Source organism: Trachurus trachurus (assembly GCF_905171665.1).
Source record: "Trachurus trachurus genome assembly, chromosome: 3".
Taxonomy (NCBI): domain Eukaryota; kingdom Metazoa; phylum Chordata; class Actinopteri; order Carangiformes; family Carangidae; genus Trachurus; species Trachurus trachurus.
The window spans coordinates 8298428-8323901 of record NC_139893.1 but is presented as its reverse complement, the minus strand read 5'-3'; the positions used below and the strand labels follow the sequence as shown (position 1 = coordinate 8323901).

At 41.3% G+C, this 25474-nt stretch overlaps 1 protein-coding gene across 3 annotated transcripts in view; it reads right to left on the bottom strand.

Moving 5' to 3' along the window:
• The window catches only part of lgr4 (leucine-rich repeat containing G protein-coupled receptor 4), a 34367-nt gene extending 9444 nt beyond the window's left edge, over positions 1-24923 (bottom strand). The window contains exons 1-7 of one of the 3 annotated variants that reach the window (XM_084001640.1): positions 23996-24923; positions 12959-13030; positions 7851-7922; positions 6870-6941; positions 3385-3600; positions 1823-1894; positions 731-799 (exon numbers count right to left, since the gene is read on the bottom strand). In XM_084001640.1, coding sequence (XP_083857766.1) covers positions 731-799; positions 1823-1894; positions 3385-3600; positions 6870-6941; positions 7851-7922; positions 12959-13030; positions 23996-24177 — 755 coding nt within the window. In that variant the 5' untranslated portion in view covers positions 24178-24923. The remainder of the gene's footprint in view (positions 1-730; positions 800-1822; positions 1895-3384; positions 3601-6869; positions 6942-7850; positions 7923-12958; positions 13031-23995) is intronic. The other 2 variants (XM_084001641.1, XM_084001642.1) reach the window with 2 other exon arrangements.
• Positions 24924-25474: the final 551 nt, after the last annotated feature.

Here is a 25474-nt window from a genome sequence, read left to right as displayed (position 1 = left end):
TTTAAGCTCTGAACATAAAACGGCCACAAATATTGAAATGTAGCAGAGAATTTCAAACAATTTATTTCTCCTGAAACATCACCTACTAGATAAGAGCCCAGATTAATTATGACTTTATAATAGGATAATAAACAGGATTATGTGTAGGGATGGATACCTTTCACATTTGAATCGCTACGGTACCGATACTTGGTACCTGGGAAATGGTACCAGTACACAACAGTACCTGTTTTTGGTACTTTTTGTGTGCAAGTGTGGTAATTAAAGTCATTTTGTCTATAAATAATAGTCAAAATGCTTAAGAGTATTTTATGTTTTAGGGATGGGAAATGATTTTTGAATACCAAATAGTCATTCAATGAAAAAAGAAATTAATAGTTCATGAGACTATATCTACCAAAATAAAGTACAGAATTCGGTACCCATCCCTAATTATGTGCCTTTTTTTTTTTTTTTACCTGATGTGTGTGTATGTGAACAGAAACTGCTCAGAGAGTTTAACAAACACTACAATAAAGGCAGGTTTCATCTGTCTAGTTTGTAGCTTCTTCATCAGATATTAGTCTTTTTCAATCACATTAAAACTTAATGACACCAACATGTACTTCTGTCAAGACTTCATGAGTTAACGAGCCCCTAACTCGAGTGTCAAGCTGGTATAATAAATCCCTGCCCACCCCCATCTCCCCAAACACACAGACAGACTGAAGAATCAGGACAATATACTCACAGCTCCTTCAGTTTGGGCAGGGCCTCGATCGCTTTAGGAAAAACCATCAGGTTGTTGAAGTTCAGGTCTCTGTGGTGAGACAGAAGGAGACAAAGAGTCGGCTCAGTTTTTTTTAAAACAGCAAAACAAATCCACCTGTCAACATGCAGAGTAGTTAATGATACATTCAAACAAAAATGTCTGTAATTTAGCCGAGGTGTGTTCATGTATTCTGTGTCTCTGTGACGGCTGACAAAGTAATTACGAATAACTAAGCTCACTTACACTGTTAAAATCATATTTGCAAAATATATGGCTTGCTAACAGAGCTTTATGATTAAAAGTCAATCAATGACAAATATTCAAATAAAATATCATATATAACACCAATAACTTAATGTTAAAACATTGGACCTTTTTCTAACAGATCATGTAGTAATTTCCAACAAATTTTGATTTCTTAATTATTTTTTGGATTAAATATTAGTTTGTTAGATACCCAATTGTAATTTAATGAGCCATCAATAAAAAAACTTTATTTTTCTGCCAATCAACTAATCAATTAATCAGTTGATTCTGACTTTCTAAACCGTCCTCTCACACCAGCTCGACCTCCTCTCTTCACAGATCTTATACAAAACACAACACAGTGCTACAGGCTGCTAATGCGTGACAGCAGAGCGGCCTTTTCTAATGTTAATTCAGCCAAACTAAGCGTTGTTAAGTAGGAAAACGTAAACAGCGGATCAGCACGATTACCAGTAAATACTTTCATTTCAAACGTATGAGATTGGAAGTTAGGATAAACAACTAAAAAAAAAACTAAAACGGCTCAGGAGATCCCGGGTCTCCTGTAAATGTCTGTGGCCTGTACAGTAGCTGTTGTGCCATTAGGTAAGGCTGTGTGTCAGGAGGAAGTGAACAGTGGGAGGGCAGATTTGATAAGCATCATGTACTTTGCTCTATTTATCCTAGAGCAATTAAAGGAGGAAGTGGACACAATGATGTCTGGAGGACTGGGGCAGAGGTGGGTGGGGGAGCTGTTAGCACACACAAACACCAGCACAAACACACTTTAACTGATGCACACTGTACGACTGACTGTCCACTTACAGTGTCTCCAGGTTCAGGAGTCCACCAAAGCAGTTGTCTCCTATCTCTTTGATTCTGTTGTTGTGAAGATGCCTGGAAAAAAAAAAAAATGCAAAAAAAAAAAAGAAAAGAAAAAAAAAGCTGTTTAAAACGCACATCTGGGAGGTTTTCTTGTTGTGACAGATAGTATTTCACGTTCATTGTGCGTTTTAATCCAGTCATGTGATTTGCGAAATACAGTGTGTGTGTACTATAATGTGTATATGCAGAGCCTGGTTTTCCCAGCCTAATAGATCCGAGGTCTTTTCTTCCTGTTTATCCTGACATGTTTATACGAAGCCTGCAGCAATACCATTCAATGTGTGTCTTGTGTGTCTGTGTGCTTGTGTCCGTGTTTGTGCGATTCTATAACAGCGGCAGCGAGGGGGGGGGAAAGAAAAAAAAAAACCTAAGTTTGGAACAATCCCTGAGATCTGTAATGCACCACATAGCAGTATTTGCACAAGTTCCTCTCATGGAAGGTTTCATGCATAAAACAATTTTTTTTTTACATTACCATCAAAGTGTCGTTAACATTCAAATTCAAACCCCAATGGCATATTTCGCTGTAAAAGTTCTTGCATGCAGAAACACAACAGGGCACGAGCAGCGAGCCATTTTGTTGACTTATTAACTCTAAGCTGCGGAGATAAATAAAACATAGTTTGTGTTGTGTTGTTGTGAATCTGATTTGCAGCTGCTCACAGGACACATTCAGAGCCCGAGCAGAAAACAAGGAGAGGTGCTTTGCATTGATTTGTGGTGACACGATGTCGATGATGTGTGTGTAAAACTGTGAGTTACAGCTTCTTTAATTCAGAGGGGGAGCTAACTGCACAGTAATATTTTACAAACACAAAGAGTTTAAGTTAGTTAATTAGAGAGATTACCCCCTCCCAAAACATCCCTAAACATTAATTTAAAAACGTGTCCACCCACTCGTTACACCTCATGGTTCAGATACTACACAGAGACGTCACACTGTTACTGTATAATCTCTCTGCCGAGGATTTGCATGCGTTGGGTTTTCAACTTGAGAAATATCCCGTTCTGCTCCACACCGTGTGACTGTGACCTCTTCAGCTTCTCCCTCAGGTCATTTCGGTAAACATGAGCATGTTCTTAGTCAGTGTGGCAGATTAATGAAGGTTTCGGAGAAGTACACCAGCAGGTTGTTCCTGTTGAGTTATTTTACGTTATTCAGTTATTTGGGTCTACGAAGGCTTCACACACAGAAGCTCTGAGACTATTTTTACTCACATAAAGTAAAGATATCTGACCCACAGCCTTGACTGATGAAATATACTGATACATAACTGCCTAAATAATTAGAATTTAATTAGTAAACGCTTAATCCAGAGGCTGATTGACTCCCAACACGACACAACACTTACCTTCATTTACAAAAAGGCATCCTTCTGAGTGTTTTTACATATCGTAGTGATGTAAAATACAACAGTGTTTGGTTTTATGCACCTGAGGAGATCAGTGCTGCTGCGTAAACAATTTGGAAAGGATTAGTACAGTAGCTTAATATAACTTACAGCACAACGAGACTGGTGAGGTTTGCGAAGGCGTTGTCTGGTATGTACGAGATTCGGTTGAGTGCCAGCGTCAGAGCCTGGAGGTTGGCCTGGTGTCTCAGAGAACTGATGGGGACCTCCGTCAGGTTGTTGTCATCCAGCCAGAGGTGGCGCAGCTGCTGAAGGCCTTCGAAGCTCTCATCTGGGACGCTGGTTATATGGTTGGCGTCCAGGCGACTGCAAATCACAGATTCATATAATTAGTATGATGTTGTCTTGAAAATAGGACTCTAAAGCAAAAGTATTCACATTCACAACTATTTTTATTTTACTTCAGTCCCTTCTTTTATTTAATTTGTGTAGGAAAATTGAATTGCCCATTTAAGAATTTTCTAATTCCATACTTTTTTCCAGACCCTAATCTCCAGACTTTTCGGTAAAAAAAATCAAATAATTTGTGATATCAAATAGATGTGCATAATATAAAAAAAGCATGCAATTTATCTTGTTTTCATTATTCTGAATGTGTATGCCATTATGCAACCAAATAATTTCCAGGAGATTGTAGCTAAATACAATAGCACAGCACATACAAAATACTACCTAAATAACTTCAGATAAAACTGAACCAAGACAAGATAAATACAATAAATATATTTCCATACAATAGTTTCCATTTTCCATACTTTCCAGACCTGGAAATGTATAAAATCAAATTCCATACTTTCCATACTTGCGTAGGAACCCTGCTTTTTTAACTAAGCAGCAAATAACCTGTACCAACAACTTCTTACAGCACCGTCTACAGAACCCAATGTGCTCTCAATCCCTGCATAAGATAAATCTATTCAGTGCATCCAGACTCTGTAAACCGCTGTTACAACCTGGGTCTGCTTTTTTCTGTGTTCACCACAGAGCTCATGTTGTCTCCACCACCGTATTAGCTCCACCCACAACACCTCCAAAAAAAAGCACCTATGTGGCATTTGCATAACCTCACACCTGCACCTCAGTGCAGAGGGGCAGCAGCTCAACATCAACATCCGCCTGGACTGAAAACTCTAGTCTGCCTTGGTCATTTCCAAACTTTACACAACAACTGGGCAGAGCAACACCTGCATCATTGCAACCACAGTAATCTTCAAACTAATGAATTATGAGTGAATTATCTTCTTTTTTTTTCACATTACATTAATGAGAAACAAAAATGCCAACGATTCGTCTCTTGGGGGAAACGTTGGCGGTGGGAGGATGTTAGATTCAGATTCAGTCATGAATGTTTATCTGGCAAATGCGATATATTAACCTGTCAGTTTCTTACTGCTTTATTTACAAAATGAAAGTTTTATGACAGAACGTAAGTTTCATGCCATGTTTGTGATGTTTGATTGTTCTCTATGGGCTGTAATAAACCAGAGAGCTTTGACCCCTGTGGATGAAATCCTGATCAAAGGATTAAAAAAAAAGGGGAAATATTCGTAATTTAAAGATTACTATGCACAAGTGGGGGTTTTTTTCACCATCATCGCACTGTTTTTTGTGCAGTCCTCCTTCACTGAGTGTCTCACCCTCCCTCAAAATTCCTCAAGTGTCTGGGCTGGAAGAAAAACAGTCTTGATTGACATTTAGCTCTCTAAGGCTTTATACAAACCAAGTCCTGGCTCTGTCAAAGCATATTACTTCAGCTACAGACCTTAAAACCCTCACAGAGAAAAGACATCTGTTAAAAAGCAAGAAGAGAGGCACATAAAAAAAAAAAAGACGAGAGGAAGCAAGAGACATAAGGAGGGGTATAGAGGAGTGATAATGGCTGAGAGCACGTTTCTCCAGCTGGATCCATCTCTCTTTTAGTCGCTGTCAAATTCAAAAAGGCACAGTGGTGTTGGGAGGCGGTGCAAATGAAGCCGTGTACATGTTAGGGTCTCAGTGAAACCGACATTGAGTAGACGCAGAAATACAATGCCGAGACTGGAGGGCAAGCAAGCAGATCAGGAAACGGTGAGAGGGCTGACAGTTATGAGTAAACATGTAGAAACACACAAGCTCATTGAAAAAGCTGCTGAATTGGACTGACTGACATTTGCACAGGGCTTTTGCTTGGCTCGGTTTCACAACAAACGCTGCAGCTCCTAAATGACGTCAGTAATGTTGATGAGAAAATTAGTTTTCGACTGCTTCATTTTAAGCCTTCACTGTCTTCATGTACTGTAAATATTATTTGACATATGAGAAGTGCAGGCTGCAGCCACATATTAATTAACTTAATTCAAACTATCATGGTGAATTACAATTATCCTAAATATAGTTTGAACAATCAACTCGACTCCATGTGGATGCTTAAGTTTGTCAAGCTGTTATGTGACACAGAGTAAATATTTATGTTAAACAATATGGAACAAATCCCTGTTGTTTGGAGCACAGAGTGGATGCTTTTAAAGTTTATGTGTCTACGAGGGCTGGGAGTCTGCAGCTCTGTGAGGTCGTTCTTGTGTTAGCAGCATGCTGGTGTTTAACAGGTACGTTGACCATGTTCGCCATCTTGAAATGTGTCATAATGGTATTTACTGATTAGTTCCACCCTCAATCTAAAGCTCAAGTATTGCAAAACTGAAAAATGCTGAGCGACAAAGATCAGCAGTTCAGCTGAACGCCTGTGAGAAACTTCATGGCAGCTTTTTCCATTTGTTGATGAGACATTTAACTCAGAATAACAAATATCAGCGGATTGGTGTTGTCACTATCATCAGAGGAAGTAATCCAACTCTATGTTTTATTCCAACTGAACTATAAAGTCACTCACGCACCTTGTGTCGCAAAAGAAACGACTGAACTCAATTCTGTATGTGCTCTGGGTGCATCTCATCTGTCATTCACGCTGACGCCTCAGCAGCCTCAAACTAAACTCCATTATTGCCGATATACCAACTTTTGCATAAATTTGTTTTGCAAATTTTTAGCACAAAACGTTTAGATCTTTGGTAGATTAGTCTTATTGCTGCTCTGCCGTTGCTGTGGCTGTATTATCTTTGTGAGTAACTGTCTCGAACGTGGTTGTTAGTTTGGCACAAACTCTATGAATTCCACTTTGGATAACAGGCTGTGTAAATACGCTGCAGTGCTGTTTCTGATGACTGCAGTGTATCTTCGGCTCCAGGAATTCAAGACTAAATAACTTTTTTTCTTTTCATTAACAGCGACTTCTTAAAGAGAACAAGGGCTATTTATTCAGAAAACTCACTACCAGCGCTGGTTTGACACCGTGACTTAAGACTGTCATAGCAGAGTAGTAGAGCAGCACCACTTCTACATCCCTTTGTTATTGTTTCCTCTCTCCTGTAGGGAAGTGCCTGACAGTGCCGTCATCTGAAGCTTCATTAGTCCGACTGAATATCTGACCGGTGCAACGATTCAACGGCTCTAGTGAGAGCAGACAATGCCCTACTCTCCAGTTTGCATGCATTATGCCTTTGCTGTTTGTGTTTGTGAGCGTGTGACACATGACTTACAGAGACTGTAGTGAGTGGAGGTTCTTCAGCGCTGCACTGGGAACCGTCTTCAGCTGGTTGTTCTGGAGCATCCTGCAGGTGAAATGGTCAAAGTGAAGGTTTCAACTCAATTTGGAACATTTTATTCTTTACACCATGAAGCCAAAACAATGTGTATCCTTCCTGCTAACTCTGGCTGTGAGCGTCCTGTAGGTCTCATCTGTGTGTGAATGTGTGTGTGAATGGGTGAATGTGATGTACTGTAAAGCGCTTTGGGTATCGTTCAGGTATAGTAAAGCGCTATATAAATACAGACCATTTACCATTTACCATTACCATTTGTTGTTTATGTTCATCCAGATTGGTTACAGTTATTCCTTTGGACAGTGGTTTCTGATTTTTTTCCTCTCGCAGTGTTTGCAAAGCTGAATCTTTGGACGCCCACTGACTGTGTCTAATAATCCACCATGAATGGAAGTGTTTTCAAAATAATACTTTGACAGTTTATTCACATTACCTGTAACTACACAAGTGACAACAAACCGACTGACATAAGAATACACAACCTCTCTGTGTGTTTTTGTTTACTGTCTCGTATCCAAGCCCTCACCTCTTCTGACTCAACAGGACTTTAAACTTTTGGCTCGGCGCAGAATCAACACAGGGCTCTGCTTTTTTTTTTTTTTGTGCGTGTGTGTGTAGCCTGTTGTAAATTATGCAGAACTAATTCTTCAAGCTTGTATACTGCTCTTTGTTGATGTTGCAGCTGGGGCAGGAATGGAAAAGTGCATTTGGTCTATTCCAACTGGATATAAGCTCAGCGACTATGATGATTACGGAGGGGGGGGCAACAACTGAGAGTACCACAATGTAACCACAAACTACAGTGTTTACGCTCTCCCCCAGTGTGTGTGGAAAACTTCTCGCTGTCATAAGTGTGTGTGTGTGTGTGTGTGCTCTGACACTGATGGTGGTGGTGGCAGAGAGAGGATGTGTGCTTACAGGACTTTGAGCTGATGCAGTCCAGACAGGGCTTCAGGGTGGATGAATGACAGGTCATTCCCCGCAAGTCGTCTGGGTGAAAGAGAGAGAAAGAGAAATGCTTTTACTGCAGATATTTTTTTTTTTTTTTTCTTTTTTTTAAAAAAAGCAACAGGAAGCCGTGATTTGTGCATGAAGAAAACATCCTGCAACAACCCGGAGAGTATTGAGAGATTATGTTTCTGAATAAAAGCAAATACACAGCGTTGAGAACGTCTTCGACATCCAGTGGCTCGGTAGATCAGGTTCCAGCACTCGAGCTGAACACGGGGTCTGGGGTGTCAAAGACATGCGTCTGTGCCACGGCCTGTTGTCACTTCGTCTGTCACCCACAAGAGATTAGAAACTGTTCCTGGCCTCCCAGACATCACTATTCAATGCTCCCCCTTTAGAGAGGCTTTCAGAGAGAGAGAGAGAGGGAAAAAATAATTCAGCGCCCCTGAGGCTGATACAAACTGTGTATGACTCCAGCGTTATTTCCCTTTTACAGTCCTGTCTTGTAACATTTATCATAAAGGCAGCTGCTTCAGTCTCAGCACGAATTAACTTGAGGCTGAGGGGACGCCTCCCTTTCCTGCTCGGAACAGGAAGCGTATAGGAAATAGGGGTGTAAATAAGCATGGGACAGGCCGACTGGCACACAGAGCCCGGGTACACTATCTGGCCTGAGAGATTAGCAACAGATTTATCACTCTGCAATGTGAGTCAGGCAGACCGAATTCCCTGCAACAAGAGCTGCTGGGTGTGAGCCTGAGAACCGAGGCTCACTGTGCTAGAAGACCATGTACCCTTCACATGGGCTCGAAACTGGCCTTTTGTTTGTGTGCAAAAAAAAAATCGCACTGGTTTCTCACAAGTTTTCAATTGGCTTGTTTTTGCTCAGATGCATTTATCATTTGCACATAAAAAAGCACAGAGTTCCTCATGCACAATCACGACAAATAACTTTTGATAATCATGAAGCATGTGAGTGTAACATCCTCTGAATATGTTGCTTAATCACCTCATTGTGTCCTCTTCTTCTCACAATCAACTGGAGAATTTGCACCACCAACTTTTTATTAAAACACACCAACATGGATGTAAAAATGCAGATTTATTTTCTACCATCTTTTGCAGATTTTCTGGAATTTTTGGTCCAGGTTAGAGCTGCTACATTACATTTCAATGGAAACCTGGCTCAAACAGGCAACAAATTACCAATAAATTTCCATCTACCACATGAGTGGAAAGTCACCTGTGCTGCAGCCAGGAGACAATGTCAGAGAAGATGGCCCGTCCAAAAAAAAAGAAGAAGAAAAAAAAGACGGTGGATTCTTCAAACAGTTGAATAAAAATCTTTCTTGCGCTTTTAAATTGAAAGTTTCCAACATCTTGACAGGATGTGAGTACGAGATTGAGATCCAGAGTGAGGATCTTACTTACATCTCACCAACGGCAGACCAACTGCTCCGAATGCACATGATCATGAGCAGATTTTGGACGTTCACATCTGCAGGCAATTTTTAAGTTTGATTTGTTGTGGTTGACTACAGCTGTTATTTCTGATGTGAATGCTCAGCAGCAGCTTCATAAAAAGAAAAGGCTGTCAATTCAGATGGACTTGGCTTTGACACAAAGACATATTCAACAATTTACAATACTACCAAATCAATCACTGCGAACATTTGTCTCTTTCCGAGCCACAATTTGTCAAAAGCGTGTCTTCTGACAGCTTTTCTGAAAGTGCATGTTCATTCCAGGACCTGCAGTTATAGTCATGACTACAGTACGAGTTGTCGCACGCATTGTGGACGCCTACAAATTAAAAATGACACATTTTGGTTGATTTCCAAACAGACAGTGGCCAATCTGGTTAATTCGATAAGACTTTCATTCTTTGAAACCTCACACAATGCAGAACCTGCAGCGTCTGTCGCAGGTTTTCTAACCACGACATGCAAAGGTGGTTTGACAAATCTTTTAGATCCTTCAAGGTTTCACAATATAAAGAGCTTCTCCTCCTCTTGCATCTCTCAGCAAATTCAGTGCGTCCCCCCAGGCTTTGATGAGGACAGAAGAATGTGCTAAATCTCGCCGAGGAAAGGCTAAATCCTCTCCTTGTGCAACACCACTCCTTCAGGTCTACTTTTGTCAAGAGCAGATTCACAAAGAGCCCTGCAGTGCTGTCTGACAGAAGGGCAATAAACATGAGTTATTAAGTTTAGCAAAAGAAAAGAAAAAAGGCTTTTGCTTCAACTTTTGCTGTAACAATTCACTTGAACTTTCTGTATCGGAAGCGACAACAGAAAAAAAAAAAAAAGATCCTAAACCCGGCAACCCCTCCCCCACAACGTGCTCACATGCTCGCACATGTGAAATACACACCTTTTTGTATCAGTGTCGGTATATAGAAGATAAGCCCATGACTTCAGTTCCTATGTTCACGCTGTCAATGAAAATGTTCATGTCACCGTGTTCATGTCACCGTAACACAGCTGGTAAGTGCCTCAGTAACAGAAAACAGACTCACATGGAGTCACAGGCATGAAACTAAGTGGAGTCATCTGTGAATGAGATTTACCGCTGAATTAAAACATCTAGTTCTTTTTATTTAAAAACAATCTGAAGGTGAAACGTAAAAAAAAAAAACCTCTAAATGTAAGCAGGAAACCATCCAATCACATTCACTCAATTTCGGATGACGGAATAAGTGTAACTCCATGGCAGTGCCAACCAAGGCTCTTGAGATATCCATATACACCGTAGAGAACAAGGCGAAACAAACAATGGGTTCAAAGTCCAGAACATAAGTTCAAATCTCAACTCAGAATATGGACAGAGCAATAGAGACGGTAGTAAAAGGTGTGTTGAAGCTAGAGGCTCTCAGGTGTTTGTGTCTGTGGAGGAAGAGTCAGTCAGTACATTTACACTTATTATGGCACACACTATAACTGGACAACTGAGTGCATGTAAACGCGTTAGTCCGACTAATATCTGAGTTCTCCAACTCCGATTAAGACGCCCAGATAATGCAATTGGAATTTGACTTTCCCTGTCATGTATACGCCTTAATTGGAGTTTAACTGGACTCCACACCCTCCGCGCTGGCGTAAGACCCCGGAACAAAAACATCCAAGAAAGTCGGTCCCAAAGCTATTGTTGTAGCGTTCTTGTCTGCCTCTCGAAATCACCACGACCACGAGGGATAGCATAGCATGCATCTTATCTGCACAATAAGTAACGTGCACATTATGTACGAGATGAACAAACTGTACAATTAACCATCTTGCTGTTGTTTGAAAATGCCAGTTTGCCGCCTGGCTAATAGGTCAACCAGAAAGGGGGCCGTATTAACCCGCTGAAATGCCGCATACTCGCCACCTAGTGTTTAGGAAGAGGAGGACACGTTCACGTCAGTTTTTTTTAGATTTTCTCAGTTGCATGTAAACTGGGACAAGGACAGAAGTCCGATTAGACGCCAAAATCGAATTTTGAGCATAGCTCCAATAAGGTGTGCACGTAAACGTACTGATTGCAGCTGAATGAAGCTGTGGCTCCACAATCACATTAACACAACTGATCACCAGCCTTAAATGTCTTGGTGAGCTCTCGCGTAATTGGTGGTGAGCCCATGTTTTGTGTGTACTGCCAAAACAGAATGGATGCAGTACCAAATTCTGAATAAGAATTATTTAAATAAAACCATTAAATCAATGGAAATAAGTGCTTTGAATCGTTCTCTCCACAAAATGCAACATATCCGCTACACGAGACTGACCCAGATGTCAGTATCACAGCTCACTGTGGATACATATAGAGCCTATTGGTCACAGGTTATATTCAAGAATACAAACAAACTGCAAAGGAGTGAGAGAATACCTGTCATCACGTCTGCTCAGCTTTGTTGTGCCTTTGGCAAGAAAGAAAGAGAGAAGAGGAGATTGCGTGACTACGGAGGAGGCTATATTCCTCGCTCGTCTCCGGTCCTGTCCTGTATGAAGAGGATGGCCCTCTCTCTTTCTGTCAACTCTCTCCCTTTCTGCCTTTGCCCTCAGGGCCCATGCTCTGGTTCACTGACACTGCAGCAGCCTCGCAGCGAGAAAACTTCATGCACTTAAGTTCACTGAGACGAGCCCCCCCACACACACACACACTCACACACTCCCCAAAACACCAGTTAAACAAACACACACATGAACTAAGGGTATATGTCAATCAAAATACCCTTCTTTAAAAACAAGACACCCCATAGGCAAGTCCATCTATTACGATGATCTAAGACATGGCAGTAAGACTGGGTAGCTTTTTTTTTTTTTTTTTAGCCCCGTTGCCATGGAAACCATTGTTTTGCCCTCTTCCTTCCTGCCTTGCATTCCTCCACACAATGTGATGAAAAGTAAATTGCCCTTTCGACAAAGCAGATTTGGAGTGGTGTATGGAAAAGAAGAGGGTGAAGACCCGGCCGGCTGAAAGATGCACAACGACGAGAGCTGAAAAAAAACCAACAGGAGCTGGAAGTGGCGTTCAGTTGTTCGCTCGCTGGTCAGTTTGCATTCTCAGGGCTGCATGTTACCTGATATCAGGTAGACAGATTTTATCTCTGACTCCCAGCAGCACCTAGCCAGACAGGCGAGTATTTAAAGAATAAAGAAATAACAAACCCCCCCCCTCCCTAAGATTAGCTGTGTGCCACTCAGCACAGTCCCAGAGCGTAGATGTTCTGTTGCCACCCTGATAATCCCTTAAAAGGAAAAAAAATGCACACAGGATGTCACATGATCGCAGCCTCAATACATGTTGTCTCACCTCACCTTTTTAATTGAGCTTTACTGCACCTTTTATAACTGCCCTTGCTCAATTCATGAATGGTGAGTGATTCGTTCGCTCGCGGTAACGCCACGCTTATCTTACCTCGGCGCAGAATGAGGGCATGTTGTGCACCTACGCTGTGTGTGTTTTGCAGCACAAACTCAAATACCCAGGTGCATATCATAAAGCCCGGCCCTCATGTCAACATTGTACAGAGTAAATACATCATTAACAAGAGAAAAAGAGGGGTGGGTGGGGGGCATGTACTCTGTACTCACAGTTCTTCCAGATAGGGGAAGTTCTTGAATACGTATGCTGGAAGCTCAGTGATGTTGTTCATGCTCAGATCACTGTGGAGACAAAAAGAGAGAAAGAATCCATTAGAAACAGTAAAACCTGAAAGCTTTAAGTCTGAATTTCCTTAAAGAACAGATATTAGGATTTTCTACTTTACTTTCAATAAGAGAAACTCATTTGTGTGTGGGGTCTGAAAAAAACTATGGCAAACGTGCAATTAAGATCTTAACATGATGAGTCTTTGCGATGGTAAACTCCATATACAAACAACAGGGTAGCTGTGTGACACATCCCTTATGGCAGTTTTTTCTTTTTTCATGTCTTTTGACTGTGCCTGCATGAGTGCAACCTCAACGACAAAAAAAGCCTTGAAAAAGCCCTTCTCCTTAGCCGCAGGGATCTTCAGTTTTCAAACCAACTTCAAGTAAAGATAGGCATGTAGCAGCATGAAAAATATGCACACAGGACTTGATTTGCTTCCCCGCCAAAGCTAATACAGGGATATGTGTTTACATCTTCATAATGATATTTCAAAGAAAACACTGATATGTATACGCTCGCTAAGAATGAGACTGTGTTATCCTTAGGAAAGCAGGGCTGTGTTTTTGCGACTGGTGCTGCAATGTAAGGGGCTAAAAGCTATATTAGGTCTATCAGGGAGAACTATATTGTGAAAGTAAACTCAACTCTGGATGTTTAATTTAATCTTGAGTGGGAATTTACTAACCTGCTTCAAAATACCCCAAGTCCCCACCCCCCTCCTCCTCCTCCTCCTCCTCCTCCCCACCTCCGGACGCCATATGTAAAGAGATGGCTCGTATCAAGACTGAAAAAACATCCAGGATTCACCCCCTCCACTCCTCCACCCCCGCCCCTTCCTCTTCACTCTCCAACTGGTCATCTTGAATTTCACTGCCAGATCTCTCTAGGACCTTGTGTGTGGGCCCCTGAATCCTACAAGGATCATATTGCCCTTCCTCTGCAGTCCCAACGACACACCGCACACACAAACATACACATAAAGAGGCCTTAAAAGGCGGGCCCTGACAGAACCCTCATCATCCCTGCGACTTATGTCCTATCTCCACTTACCTGGTTATCCAATTACCATATAGACTGTGCAGCTATAACACCACTTCCATCAACACCAACACATTGCTTATGGTTCTTTCCTTTTCTTTTCTTACCCTGACAACATCTCTGGTGGTGTTGCTGCAACCACCGCTGCAGATTTGCCACCACTGATGGTCAGATGGATGCATCCCAAACCACATTTTAAACCGTTTGACTAAATCTTCCGCAGACTGTTGACTGCTCTGAACCGCATGCAGGGCTGGGGAGTTAAGGGAGGCCTGCACGACTCTATCACACTTCCTCCCTCCCTCTGTGCCTGGCTGCTTTACTCATCAAGGTCCTGGCCTGTCCCAGCTAAGATAGATTGAAGAGGACACTAAAAATGCAGCTGTGATAAATGGTGACAAGCCTAAATGCTTCTACAAACAGGTATCAGTAAATTTCTCTCACATGTGCCATTTGGCTTCGTTTTAGCAGAGGAAGCAGAGAATCATGGAGGAAAAAAAAAAAACAGACATGCTTTGAGAAAAGGAAAATATGATTGCTACGGTATAGTAAGGGCATTTTCTAACTATATAGCTGCAGGCAGCGATGTGAGGGGTCCAGCTGCCCGGCAGGACACAGTTGCCATGGATACATGGTGTCATTATGTCAAGGGCATGGTTGTAGGCACTCGCAGCAAGTTTAATGTCAGGTGGTTAAAGACTGGTTCAGCTATGACTCAATTTCTGAGACTTGATCCAAAGATGATTCGAGCCAATCTGTGCAAAGATCGGACAAGGTTTTCAGAATAGTAGCCTAAAAAACATCTTTACATTAAAAAACTATCAACGAGGTCGACATGATGACAAGCTGAAGAAGAATCTTTGGCACTTCTATGGTATTACTAGACAGATTTTAGATTTTAAGGCAAATCAACAGTTGTAAAGTAAAATGTTAATCCTTATTGCATAGATAGAAGTCAAAGGACTCCAGATTTCTTGAGCTACCTGCTGATGGAGTCAACATATGGCGTTTAGTTTTCGTGTATATAAAGAGACATTCTCGTTTGTTGTGACAAATGGACATTTTCAAAAACCAAGAATCTGGTAGCTTTTGTTCAACTCAGTCTGAAGATCATCTGGGCCAACTTTCATCTTCGGAGAAAGTGAATCTGTTGGAGTTTTGTCTTGCAAACAGGAAACAGGAAATAGTAAGCCTTTGTTAGCTAGCCCTTTGCTTGTCAGCCACTGGAGTCAGCACCAACACCAGCGGTTTCCAGAACTACTTCCAAACCTCAGTAAAGCAATGGCTTTTTCGCTCTATTTCAACATCCAGTCACTACATGAAGAGCTAAGATGTTAACTAGAAAAGAGTTTGGCTAACTGTCAATCAACACTTTACCACAACATACCAGGAAGTCAGTTACACCAATATAATATCACAGTGCACTAATCTAGGCTTAATCCAACAAATCTTTTGGTACCTCCTTCCAAACATTCAAACGTCACGTGTGAACATACCTTAGATTTTTCATGATGGAGGCACTAAAATTTAATTTCATGAAAAGCATCACATGGATGCCTCCCATTAGTGTGCCCAATTTCTAAATATTTTACCATATAATGCTATGGGCAGACGTAGACTGCCATCGTACAGAAAGAAAAGATTGAAACTAGATAAAGTTGAAATGATATAGGAGCAGTGATATGCAGCAATAACCCTTTTGAAAACACAATGTCATAAATCACTTCATGTCCAGACATCTTAGGCCCATACCGACACTGGGGAATAAATAATAAAAATCAATTGATGATTATCTATAAACCTCTTCTTGCAATCTAATAATTGACTTATTGTTTCATCTTTGAATGTCCTGATTCTAATCTTGGATTATTATGTCCAGTCCAACAACAGGAGGACAGTGTAAAAGGCCATAAAAAGGTATAGGTTTCAGTTTAGGAGATCAATTTGTTGTGTCATTTGTGCAGTGAACATCTACAGAAATTATGTGTTCCTGCTACAACACGTACTGTATGTTCATCTCTGCGTATCTGTTGCAACTCACTGTAATTACACAACCACATATTCAGCACCACATAAGACAGGACTTTAACACATAAATGAAGCATACAGCAGAAACCAGTTGCAGTTGCAAACTTGGCAAATTTATAGTGCGAAGTATTTACCAAGCACAGATTTGCAGGTCACTTAAAAACCTCACAAACTAAGTCACACAAAGAGCTTAATTGTGACTAAATATTTACACTTCATAACTACAGGGCGTAACTGTTGTGGAGTCGCTTTAACCACCTGATAAAACTGACTTGTTGGGAAACTTTGTGAAGTGATTTGTAAAAGCACAATAGGCCTCCTGCCTAAGAAAAAAACATATGCTACCTCCACTCAAAACCAAACAAGCAGGAAGAGACTCTGAGGTCAGAAGCCAAAATGCCAAGAGCTACTGTAACATAACTAGAGAGTTCATTGGTTCCTATGAGAGGTTTCCCCCGGAAGGACAACAATCAGCGCAGCACTTCACAAATCAAGCCTGTGTTACCGAGCCAAAACAAACGTACTCCTCGGAAAAAAGAGACAGATTTTCAACAGAGATCCTGTGGCCTGATAAATCTAAAATCCAACAATTCAGCCATTATGTTATGTATAAAAGACCAGACACCATACCGAGAACATACTCCCAACTCCATTTTGCAAAACTGTTTGCATGGTAATCAACATATTTTTTAACATTTTAGCTAAATTCAGGTACATCGATTTGTTTTTACTATGGGATGCACATGATTAACCGTTAACCGATAACAAGAACTTTAACCGATTAATACTATTGTTTTGTTTTTTCTTTCTTGTTTGTTTTACTTTATTTTATGTATATCGTAATTGACTATGTGCTAAATAAATCAAATCAAATGGGGGCGTGTCGACACCCACAGACTTCCACTCGTGCCTTCAGTCATATTTCGCAGCAAAAAGTTACACAAGAGGACTGACAGTTATGTGCCAGTTATGCAGCGCAGTCCTCGTGAGGGAAGGTCAGACAATAAATGTAGTCCGCACGGACATAGATGTGCATCGTCTGTAACAACGGCGCTGGAGAAAAAAAAAAGAAAAAAGGATGGCGCTGCTCTCCAGCCGGTTCACCTGCAGCTCTACAGAGGAGCTATCAGACTCTCTTCAGCCTGGTGTTTGGCTGCACTTTGTATAAAAACGTTCAAAAAGTTCAACATTGGAAGATTTAACCTCCATCTGAGCGCGATCAGTGGATGCGGCGCTGATCAGCTGTTGCAGCGCAAGTGTGTGTGTGTTTTATAACGGAAAAAAAGCACCATCGATCGCCCCCTCGAGCGTTTTAATTTATCGGTTGACGAGTATCGGTTATCGGTCAGAAAAAAAATTAAAAGTGTGCGTCCCTAGTTTTCACCTTCCTTGAAAGTGAGGTACAAAATGAAAATATTTTTTAAAGAGGCTTTTTTCCCCCTAACCAGTACAGTACCAAACGACCTCCCACCCAAAGTCCTAACAAACACTTATGACTTATTATTGTGCTGACTTCTATAGTACATGTGTTATATCAGTGCCTATTTTCTCGGCCTGTAAACGTGACTAGCCTGTATATTCTTGCAGTGGATGATATAATACGAGACAACACCATAAATTCACATTGAGATGACAACCTTATTAAATGTAAATATATGTTGTTGAGCTATACATCACCACACATGCAACGACATGTTTTGCATTTGTCAGTTACAACACACCATTAACAGCTAATACGAGATGGTACTGGTAGCATAAAGAAGGGGACCTGTTGCTATGGTTACCCACTGTTTAATAAAACTTGCACACTGACGGTGGTTAAACTGCTGAACAATATGTGTTTTATGATTTTAATTGACCACAGCCAGCCAATCGAGAAAAAAAAAAAAAAGAGCAACAGATTGTGGTTATAAGTGACATATAAATGTGTGACGGGGTGAGTCATCTCCGGAGGGAACATTGGAAAAATGAAACCGAAAAACACCTCCTTCCTCCATGGAGACGTTTCAAGGCGTTTATGGAGACAATCTTTTGCATGTTCTCATTAATGTTTCTGTCACAGTTTGTTGGGTCACTCGGGCGGTCTGCTGATGGAGAAGCCATGCACGCCGCTCACAGGGAATTGAGTGTGTGAACATTTTAGAGCAAATGGTTGCAGTTTGGGATTTGTCAGAACTAAAGCAATTATATGACTAATGGATCAGTCAACCGACTGGAAATTAATCAGGAACGACTTTGTTAATCTATTAATCATCCGAGTTAAAAAAAAAAAGAGAAAAAAAAGAAAAGAAGAAAGCATGCAACTTCTGCCAACACAACCACCTACATGGGCCTGTACACTACAGTGCATTCAAAGTGTTCAAATCAATTCATTTTATTCAAATTCAGTGATGTTACAGCCCTGAAATTTAAAAAAAAAATGGTTTCCCACATCAATCTGCACTCAGCGTCTTGACAAAGTGAAAACTGAGAAGTTAAATATGTTTTAAAGAGGGAAAAACTGAAATATCACATTATGCTTGTTTCCCCATTTCTATTGATCATCTTTGAGATTTGTCTACACCTTGACATGAGTCCATCTGTGGTCGAATCAGCTGGTTGGACATGATTCATAAAGGCGCACAGCTGTTTATATAAGCTGACAATGCCTATCAGAGCAAAGAGCAAAGACCATGAGGACAAAACAAGCTGCCTGCAGAGCTCAGAGCCAGGTCGGTGTTGAAGCACAGATCTGACGGTCGCTGCAAAAAAACAAAAAAAACTCTTGCTGCAATGAATTTTCCCAAGAGCCCTGTGTGGCCTCCTTAATTCTTCAATGGAAGAAGCTTAGAGAAACTAGGACTCTGACTGGAGCTGGACGTCTGGCTTAACCGAGTAACCAGAAGAGAAACGCCTTGGTTAAAGCGGTGACCAAGAACCTGATGGCCACTCTGGCTGAGCTCCAGAGATCCATGAGAGAAACTTCTGGACTCTCATCTCAAAAGATGATAAAGAGAAGTGGGAGGCACCTGAGGAAAGAAATCAGTTGTCATAGCAAAGACTCTGAATAAACAACAAAGTTTTCTTTTTTTGATAAATTTCAAACCTATTTCTACAGTGAAGAGCCTTTTATAATAATAATAATCTAGTGTATAACAGTAAGTACATTTTCATACAACATTTTTAATAGTACTCACACTGGTTTTGCATATTCATAGCAGGGTTTACATATCTTCGAATGCAAATTACCAGTTCACTTCCTTCATACTTTTCTTTTAACTTCCATCATCTCCTTTTTGTGAAACCTGATTTCCGGACGTAGAAGAGCTTTCCCTTCTCTCTGCCTGATTTAACAATTCAATTTTTTACAGCAAAGACCAAGACTTAACCAAACTCTGCTAAGATTTATATCAGTTTTGAGAAGCTACTGGTCCTGAACGTCAGGTCTGACATCGTCGCTTTGTTGTAACCAAACACTGATTCACAACAAACCTTATTTCTACAACACACAAGAAAACTGTCACCCTTCATAAATCATAGATAACTTCAATAAGCCAGTGGTGCAATGCATCAATGTCCACAGAACATAAACTCAAGGATGTTCAAGATAGTATTTTAGATAGTGATTATTAAATTCATGCTGCAGCAGACAACTGTCAAGACCTAATCAGTGATGTTATTGTTAAATAGACAGTTAAGATAAAGACATAGGGGATATGTGCACTGTTTAGTACTGGGAACATTCAAAATCCAACTTATCTCTACTATGCAACATTAATAAAAGAAACAAATGGGAGTTTCGGTGCACTTATTTTACGGATGGTGAATTCACAAGTAGCAGTTTCCTCCTGCTTCAGTCCTGGGCTATTACACTGAATAAATGTCAACTACCCAAGATTATCCAGAATTGCTGTCACAAGTCCTTGCAAGCTCTCCACACGACAACATTAAAGATTATGTGCAATGTTTCAGACTGACTCCTGAGCATTTACCCATTATTCTTTAAAACCTTTCACGTCCTATCAACATTTCTCAGACCTACACCCTGTCCGTTTTATGATTCGAGTCAAAAACTTCAAAACTTTCAAATCTACCAAACTCAGCTTGGGGTTGGTATAGTTTTGTGAGTATGTACTGGGCTCCAGATTTAGATCCAGATTCAACCATGCAACCTACAGCAGTTAGAAACTATGTGATGGGGGGGATGGGAATAGGTGTGTAAGTGGAGGACAGGATTGGGGACGCGGAGACGGGGGGAGAGAGAGCGTTAATATTCCCCCATCCACAAGTCATCCTGTTTGCGAGCGGGAACCACTGACTGGCTCCTTTCACCTCTGCTGACCAAGAACAAAAGTATCATTCAGTTAAAAATGGATTGAGGGCACCAGTGGTGAAGCCGGCAAGCTTCACCAGCAGAGTGCAGGACCCCTGACGCCACCCCTCTGTTTTCCCTAAGTCCCAACCTTGTTCACACTATGAAAGGGCCTAACTCAAGTGAGATGTAAGCTGCAGTAACTCCCTCTTGCTCCTTTAAAATGCACAAGAGTTAACACAGCTGCGGTGCCAAAAACGAAACCTGTGCAGAGTAGACTCGGTGACAGGTAAACTACATACCTTAAAAAGGAGTGTTTTCTTTGTAACTGGCTGAGGGGCCTCCTCTTCTCTCTCTCTCTCTCTCTCTCTCTCTCTCTCTCTCTCCCTCTCTCTCATCTGCTTTCCTGTGACAGGGCTGTTTCCATTACAGATGCCAAAACTCAAGCCCCTGTGGGCTGTAGGTAAGAGTCCACTCAGACACTGTCGTATGATTTATTGTACAATGTATGAGCCTCCATTGCCATACGTATTTCTTTTTTCTTAAAAGGTACAACTCCACAGAATAAACAGCCTTACACACTCAAGAGTTGAACAGAGTGGTTTTCCTGACCTTTGGACAGAGTTCAGCTTACAAAACACGACCTTGAATCTGCCTGTTTCTGCTATTATGTGTGCATGTTCATACCTTTAAATTAACACGCCTTCCTCCCTGTTTTTGAGCACCGACTAGACTAGGTTTTCTCCTCTGTGCCTTCATGCTAGCAACTTTATTCTTAAGACATGATAACTACAAACAAATGTGAACAGGCTGAGCTGAAGATCATTTCAATAACAAAACACTCCTATATGAAACTTTTCCCTTACACATCAGCAGGCCATTGTGGGTGCATTAGCCTAGAGAGAAGGAGCCCTTGCAGCTGCAATATGTCTCACTAATCCATCATGATCCCTAACCCCAGTGCTTCACATACAAAAGACGGAGGGAGTGGGAGAGGACAACTAAAGTTCAAGAGACCAGGAGAACAAATGAGAGTAGGACAGAGAGAGGGGGACAAACAACCTTTCACATACTTTTAAGGGGTTTTGAAGTGAGTGTATCTGGCACTTTGGTGTTTAAAAGTTTCAAGATAACCAACGGGGAGAGCACAGCAGACTGTGAGACAACAAGATCTTGAAAACAACATATTGTTTTCCATTTTGGCATAAATAGGCCAGCAGAGAAGGGATAAGAGGTATGATATCATTTTGTGAAAACATTGTTTCATGTTGAGATGGACTGCCCATAATACACTGGAGCATTTTCTTCTCCCAGAGGAAGAAGTACGCTGAGAGTTTCAGCTGTAAGCAGCAGGCCTTGCGTGACATGTCTTGACAGCCTGGTATATGAATCCACTCCCTCTCTTATTTTACCTAACACACACTCTCCTAACAATAGCGATTTCAAGTGGCACAATATTGGTTCTGGTGTAGCGAGGCCTCGGCCACTATTAGAAGGTGGCAAAAACAACACAGAGGTTTCCCCGAAAACAAACACAAAGCTTTACACTTCAAGGCGAGGTGACAATGAAACACAGGTTATTTTCTTAACCAACACAGTCTGAATAGACGAGTGCCTGAGTAAACTTAAAGTCATAACTCCTTCTATTTGTTATTCATGGGAGCACAGTAATGCTACAACAAGCCACAATAAATTGCTGTTTTCAGTGCTGTTGCAGAGGTGGTTACTTTGGTTTATGATTAACTCAGTGGCCGCGGAACAAACTGAGAAGTTTTCTTCATGGGGCAATCATCAACTGTATCTGCACCACCTCATACTGATCCCACCCTCCTGGTGCACATTAGCTCCACATCTTGCAAAAACACTTAATTTGACACAGTAGTTAAAATTTTTGTAGTAAGAGTATGATAATGGCACAAGTTTGAATTCTAATTATTTTAGGTTTATACAGCACTAGGAACAAGGCGTTGTTGGCTACAATCCATGCAGCATAACTCACCAGAATCAAGCCCAATTCGTGACCAACACTCTCCAAACTTTACTCTATGATTCAGTTGCATAGCATTTCCAACCCAAACATGTGGGAAGCAGTTCAAATAGTGATGTTTTCACTCGTTATCTAGCTGTAGGTTTTCCTTTAAAAGGTGTTTTTGCAAGACCAGAAACATCTTCTGTTTGCCTAAAAAAATATAATATTTATTAGGGCCCAAGCTAGAGTTTAAATCCAATATTGACCAGTTTTCAATCCAAATGTAAGCAGGTTTGGCCATAGACAAACATTTTACCATTCCTGGCAGAAAGAAGACTTATTTGAGTTTGCAGAAATACCACTTAACACATAAGACGTAACAAATAACGGTTTGAGGGACCACATGGAGTGCTTCAGTGATAAACAGAGCTAAGCCATGCTGATCATAAAGTCATAAACATTCACTGGCTCCAGACACTCAAATGTGAGATTTTGCTGATTGTCTATTGCTGTATCACTAGTTTGGAGAAAACTATTTGAAGTTGTCTCGCTGGATCTGAAAGCTTGTGACTGTCATTTTGGACTATTTTGTCTGAATGTGGCAACTGACAATTGCTCTTAGTAGCCTATTTGGTCAATCTTCTGTTTACTTTCTTGATAAACAGCTCAGGCTTCAAAAAGTGTCAAAAAAAAAGAGATGTGAAAATGTCCATTTCAAGTGTCCCAGAGAACAAAACCAAACTACAGAAATATTCAAGCTCACTTTCAGACGCTGGAGGCACAAATTGCTCAAATGAGCTGAAATTAGTTATTAATGATCGAACAGTTGTGGGTTTGTTTTTTGCAGAAGGACTTAATCGACTGTAACATGACTGATTTAAGACTGAGGTACAACCATTAGTTGTTTAATCCATCACTTGACTGTCTTAAAATAAATCTGCACTGATTTTGATAGCTCAATAATCATTTGGTCATTCTTATATCAAAACATCACTGGTTGCAGGACCTCAAATGTGAAACTTGGACACTTTTAGCATCTTTGGGTCTTGAACTGTTGATCGGACGAGACTTGGACATCTTGGCTTTGAGGAAATTCAACCAGGCAGTTTCACTCTTTTAATCAATAACGAAATGATGGATTATGCAAAAAACAAGCATCAGTTGCATCATTTGATTAAAAGTAAAAAGTACAAGTAGTAGTTGAGCCACACAGATGCTTGTTTCTAATGGGACTGTAACTTTTCAGCTGCAGTGAAGATAAGTTGGGAACAAGTTGTAAAAGCTGAAAACTGTGTGTGTAGTTAGTTCACTGACCTGGTGGAAGACCTTGAGAGTTGTGACACATTGAATAATAATGACTCAGGCTACAGTAAGTTACAACAAACCCCCTCACTAACCCCCTTGTCTGAGCAGCCTTGCTAAAACATCTTCAACCGGGGTAATAGCCTAATTCCCTCCTGTGAGACGTTTGTGGAAAGTTTACCCGGTGATGGTGAACGTCCATCATTCACTTGCGATGCAAATACAATACAACATCCCCCCACACACATACACTTTACACATACACAAACACATATATGCACGCACGGGGCCTTCACGGTGAGGCTTGTAAAGGTTGTTTATAGAGTTTGTGGATGTTAGGTTACTTACAGGTAGTAGGTGAAGGCGCTGAGTCCGGTCGGGACGGTGGTCAGCCCTCTCCCGGAGCAGTCTGCACCTCCATCTTCATCGCAGCTGCATGAGGGCGAACAAACGGCCGTCGACTGCCCTTGACCAGCGGCACCAGGACGAAGGAAACACCACAAACATATCCAAAACAAATCCACACGCATTTTCTTCTTCTCCTCCTCGTCGGGTTCAGGTGAAAGCGACACACACTCACACACACCAAACACACACAACACAAAAAAAGGCGGACAGGGGAGGCTTTGTTTGCGGTTTTAATCTATTCCGGACGTCGACTTCTCATGTGGTTTGGTCGGTTGAGGCATGAAGAAGGAGAGATGAAGCCTAACCGTCGCTTTTTTAAAAATACAAAATGTAACGTTCGAACATTCGGTACGTTAACGGCTCTCCAATCGAAAAAAGAACATCCACGCTAACGTCTAGTTCGAAACCAAACACCGTCTCTGATTTACCTCGCTGTGAAACATTTCTCAGCCCCCTGTGTGTGTCGTATTAGTCCATGAAAATAAAGTAGCAGCAGTGCTGGCGACAGGAGCGGTAGCAGCCTACCTTGCGTTTTTTTGCGTTTTCGTTGTCCCATTAAATTGAACCCAAAAAAATAATAATAATAAAAAAAGAAAAGAAGACGAGTACTAGGTGGCTGTGAACGCGTCGCAAACAAGAAACTGACCCCGGTGACAGCGAAATGTTTTTAAAAGCACACAGCAGCGCGCAATCATTAGCTGTCCTGGTATGTTTCCTTGCGGGAGATCACCGTCAGTTTTCAGCCATTCCTCACGTTCCCCTCCTCTGCTGCTGCTGCTGCTGCTCCTGACATTAACAGCATGCTTGTAGCTCTGCAGGCACCCTACCGGACAACCTGCAGCACTGGGCCCGGCCTGTGCTCAGACCTGCACCACAGCGACAGACACAGCCGCTGCCAACCCACAACAGGGCTGCATGCATGCACACTCCACAACCGACCGACAAACAAACACACACACACGCACACACGCAAACAATTAAACAAACAACCACACACAGGTAATGTAAAAGTTTCCCCAAAGTAGTCAGCTCCCTTTTCTTTGATATCAGCGTTAATACTGTAAAAAATGCTCCATCCAAGCATGGACGGAGCTACCACAGGCATTGGCCCAGAGCCCCCCCAAATGACCAGGGGCCCCCTGGGCTTACAGTAACATGCAAGAATTAGACTGAAAGAAACACAATAATAACAGAGATGGGGGAAAAGTAGAAGCACAAAGATATGTAATGCTGGTTTTATTATTATTTTTATTTATAAGCAACTATTGCATATGCAAAAACAGAATAGGGGTGGCGTGGGGGGGTGGGGGTGGAGAAATGCAACAACAAAGCAACCAACTAACAAACAACCAAACAAATACGGAGTGTAAAAGTTTTTCCCAAAGTAGTCAGCTACTTTTTCTTTAGTATCAGCGCTAA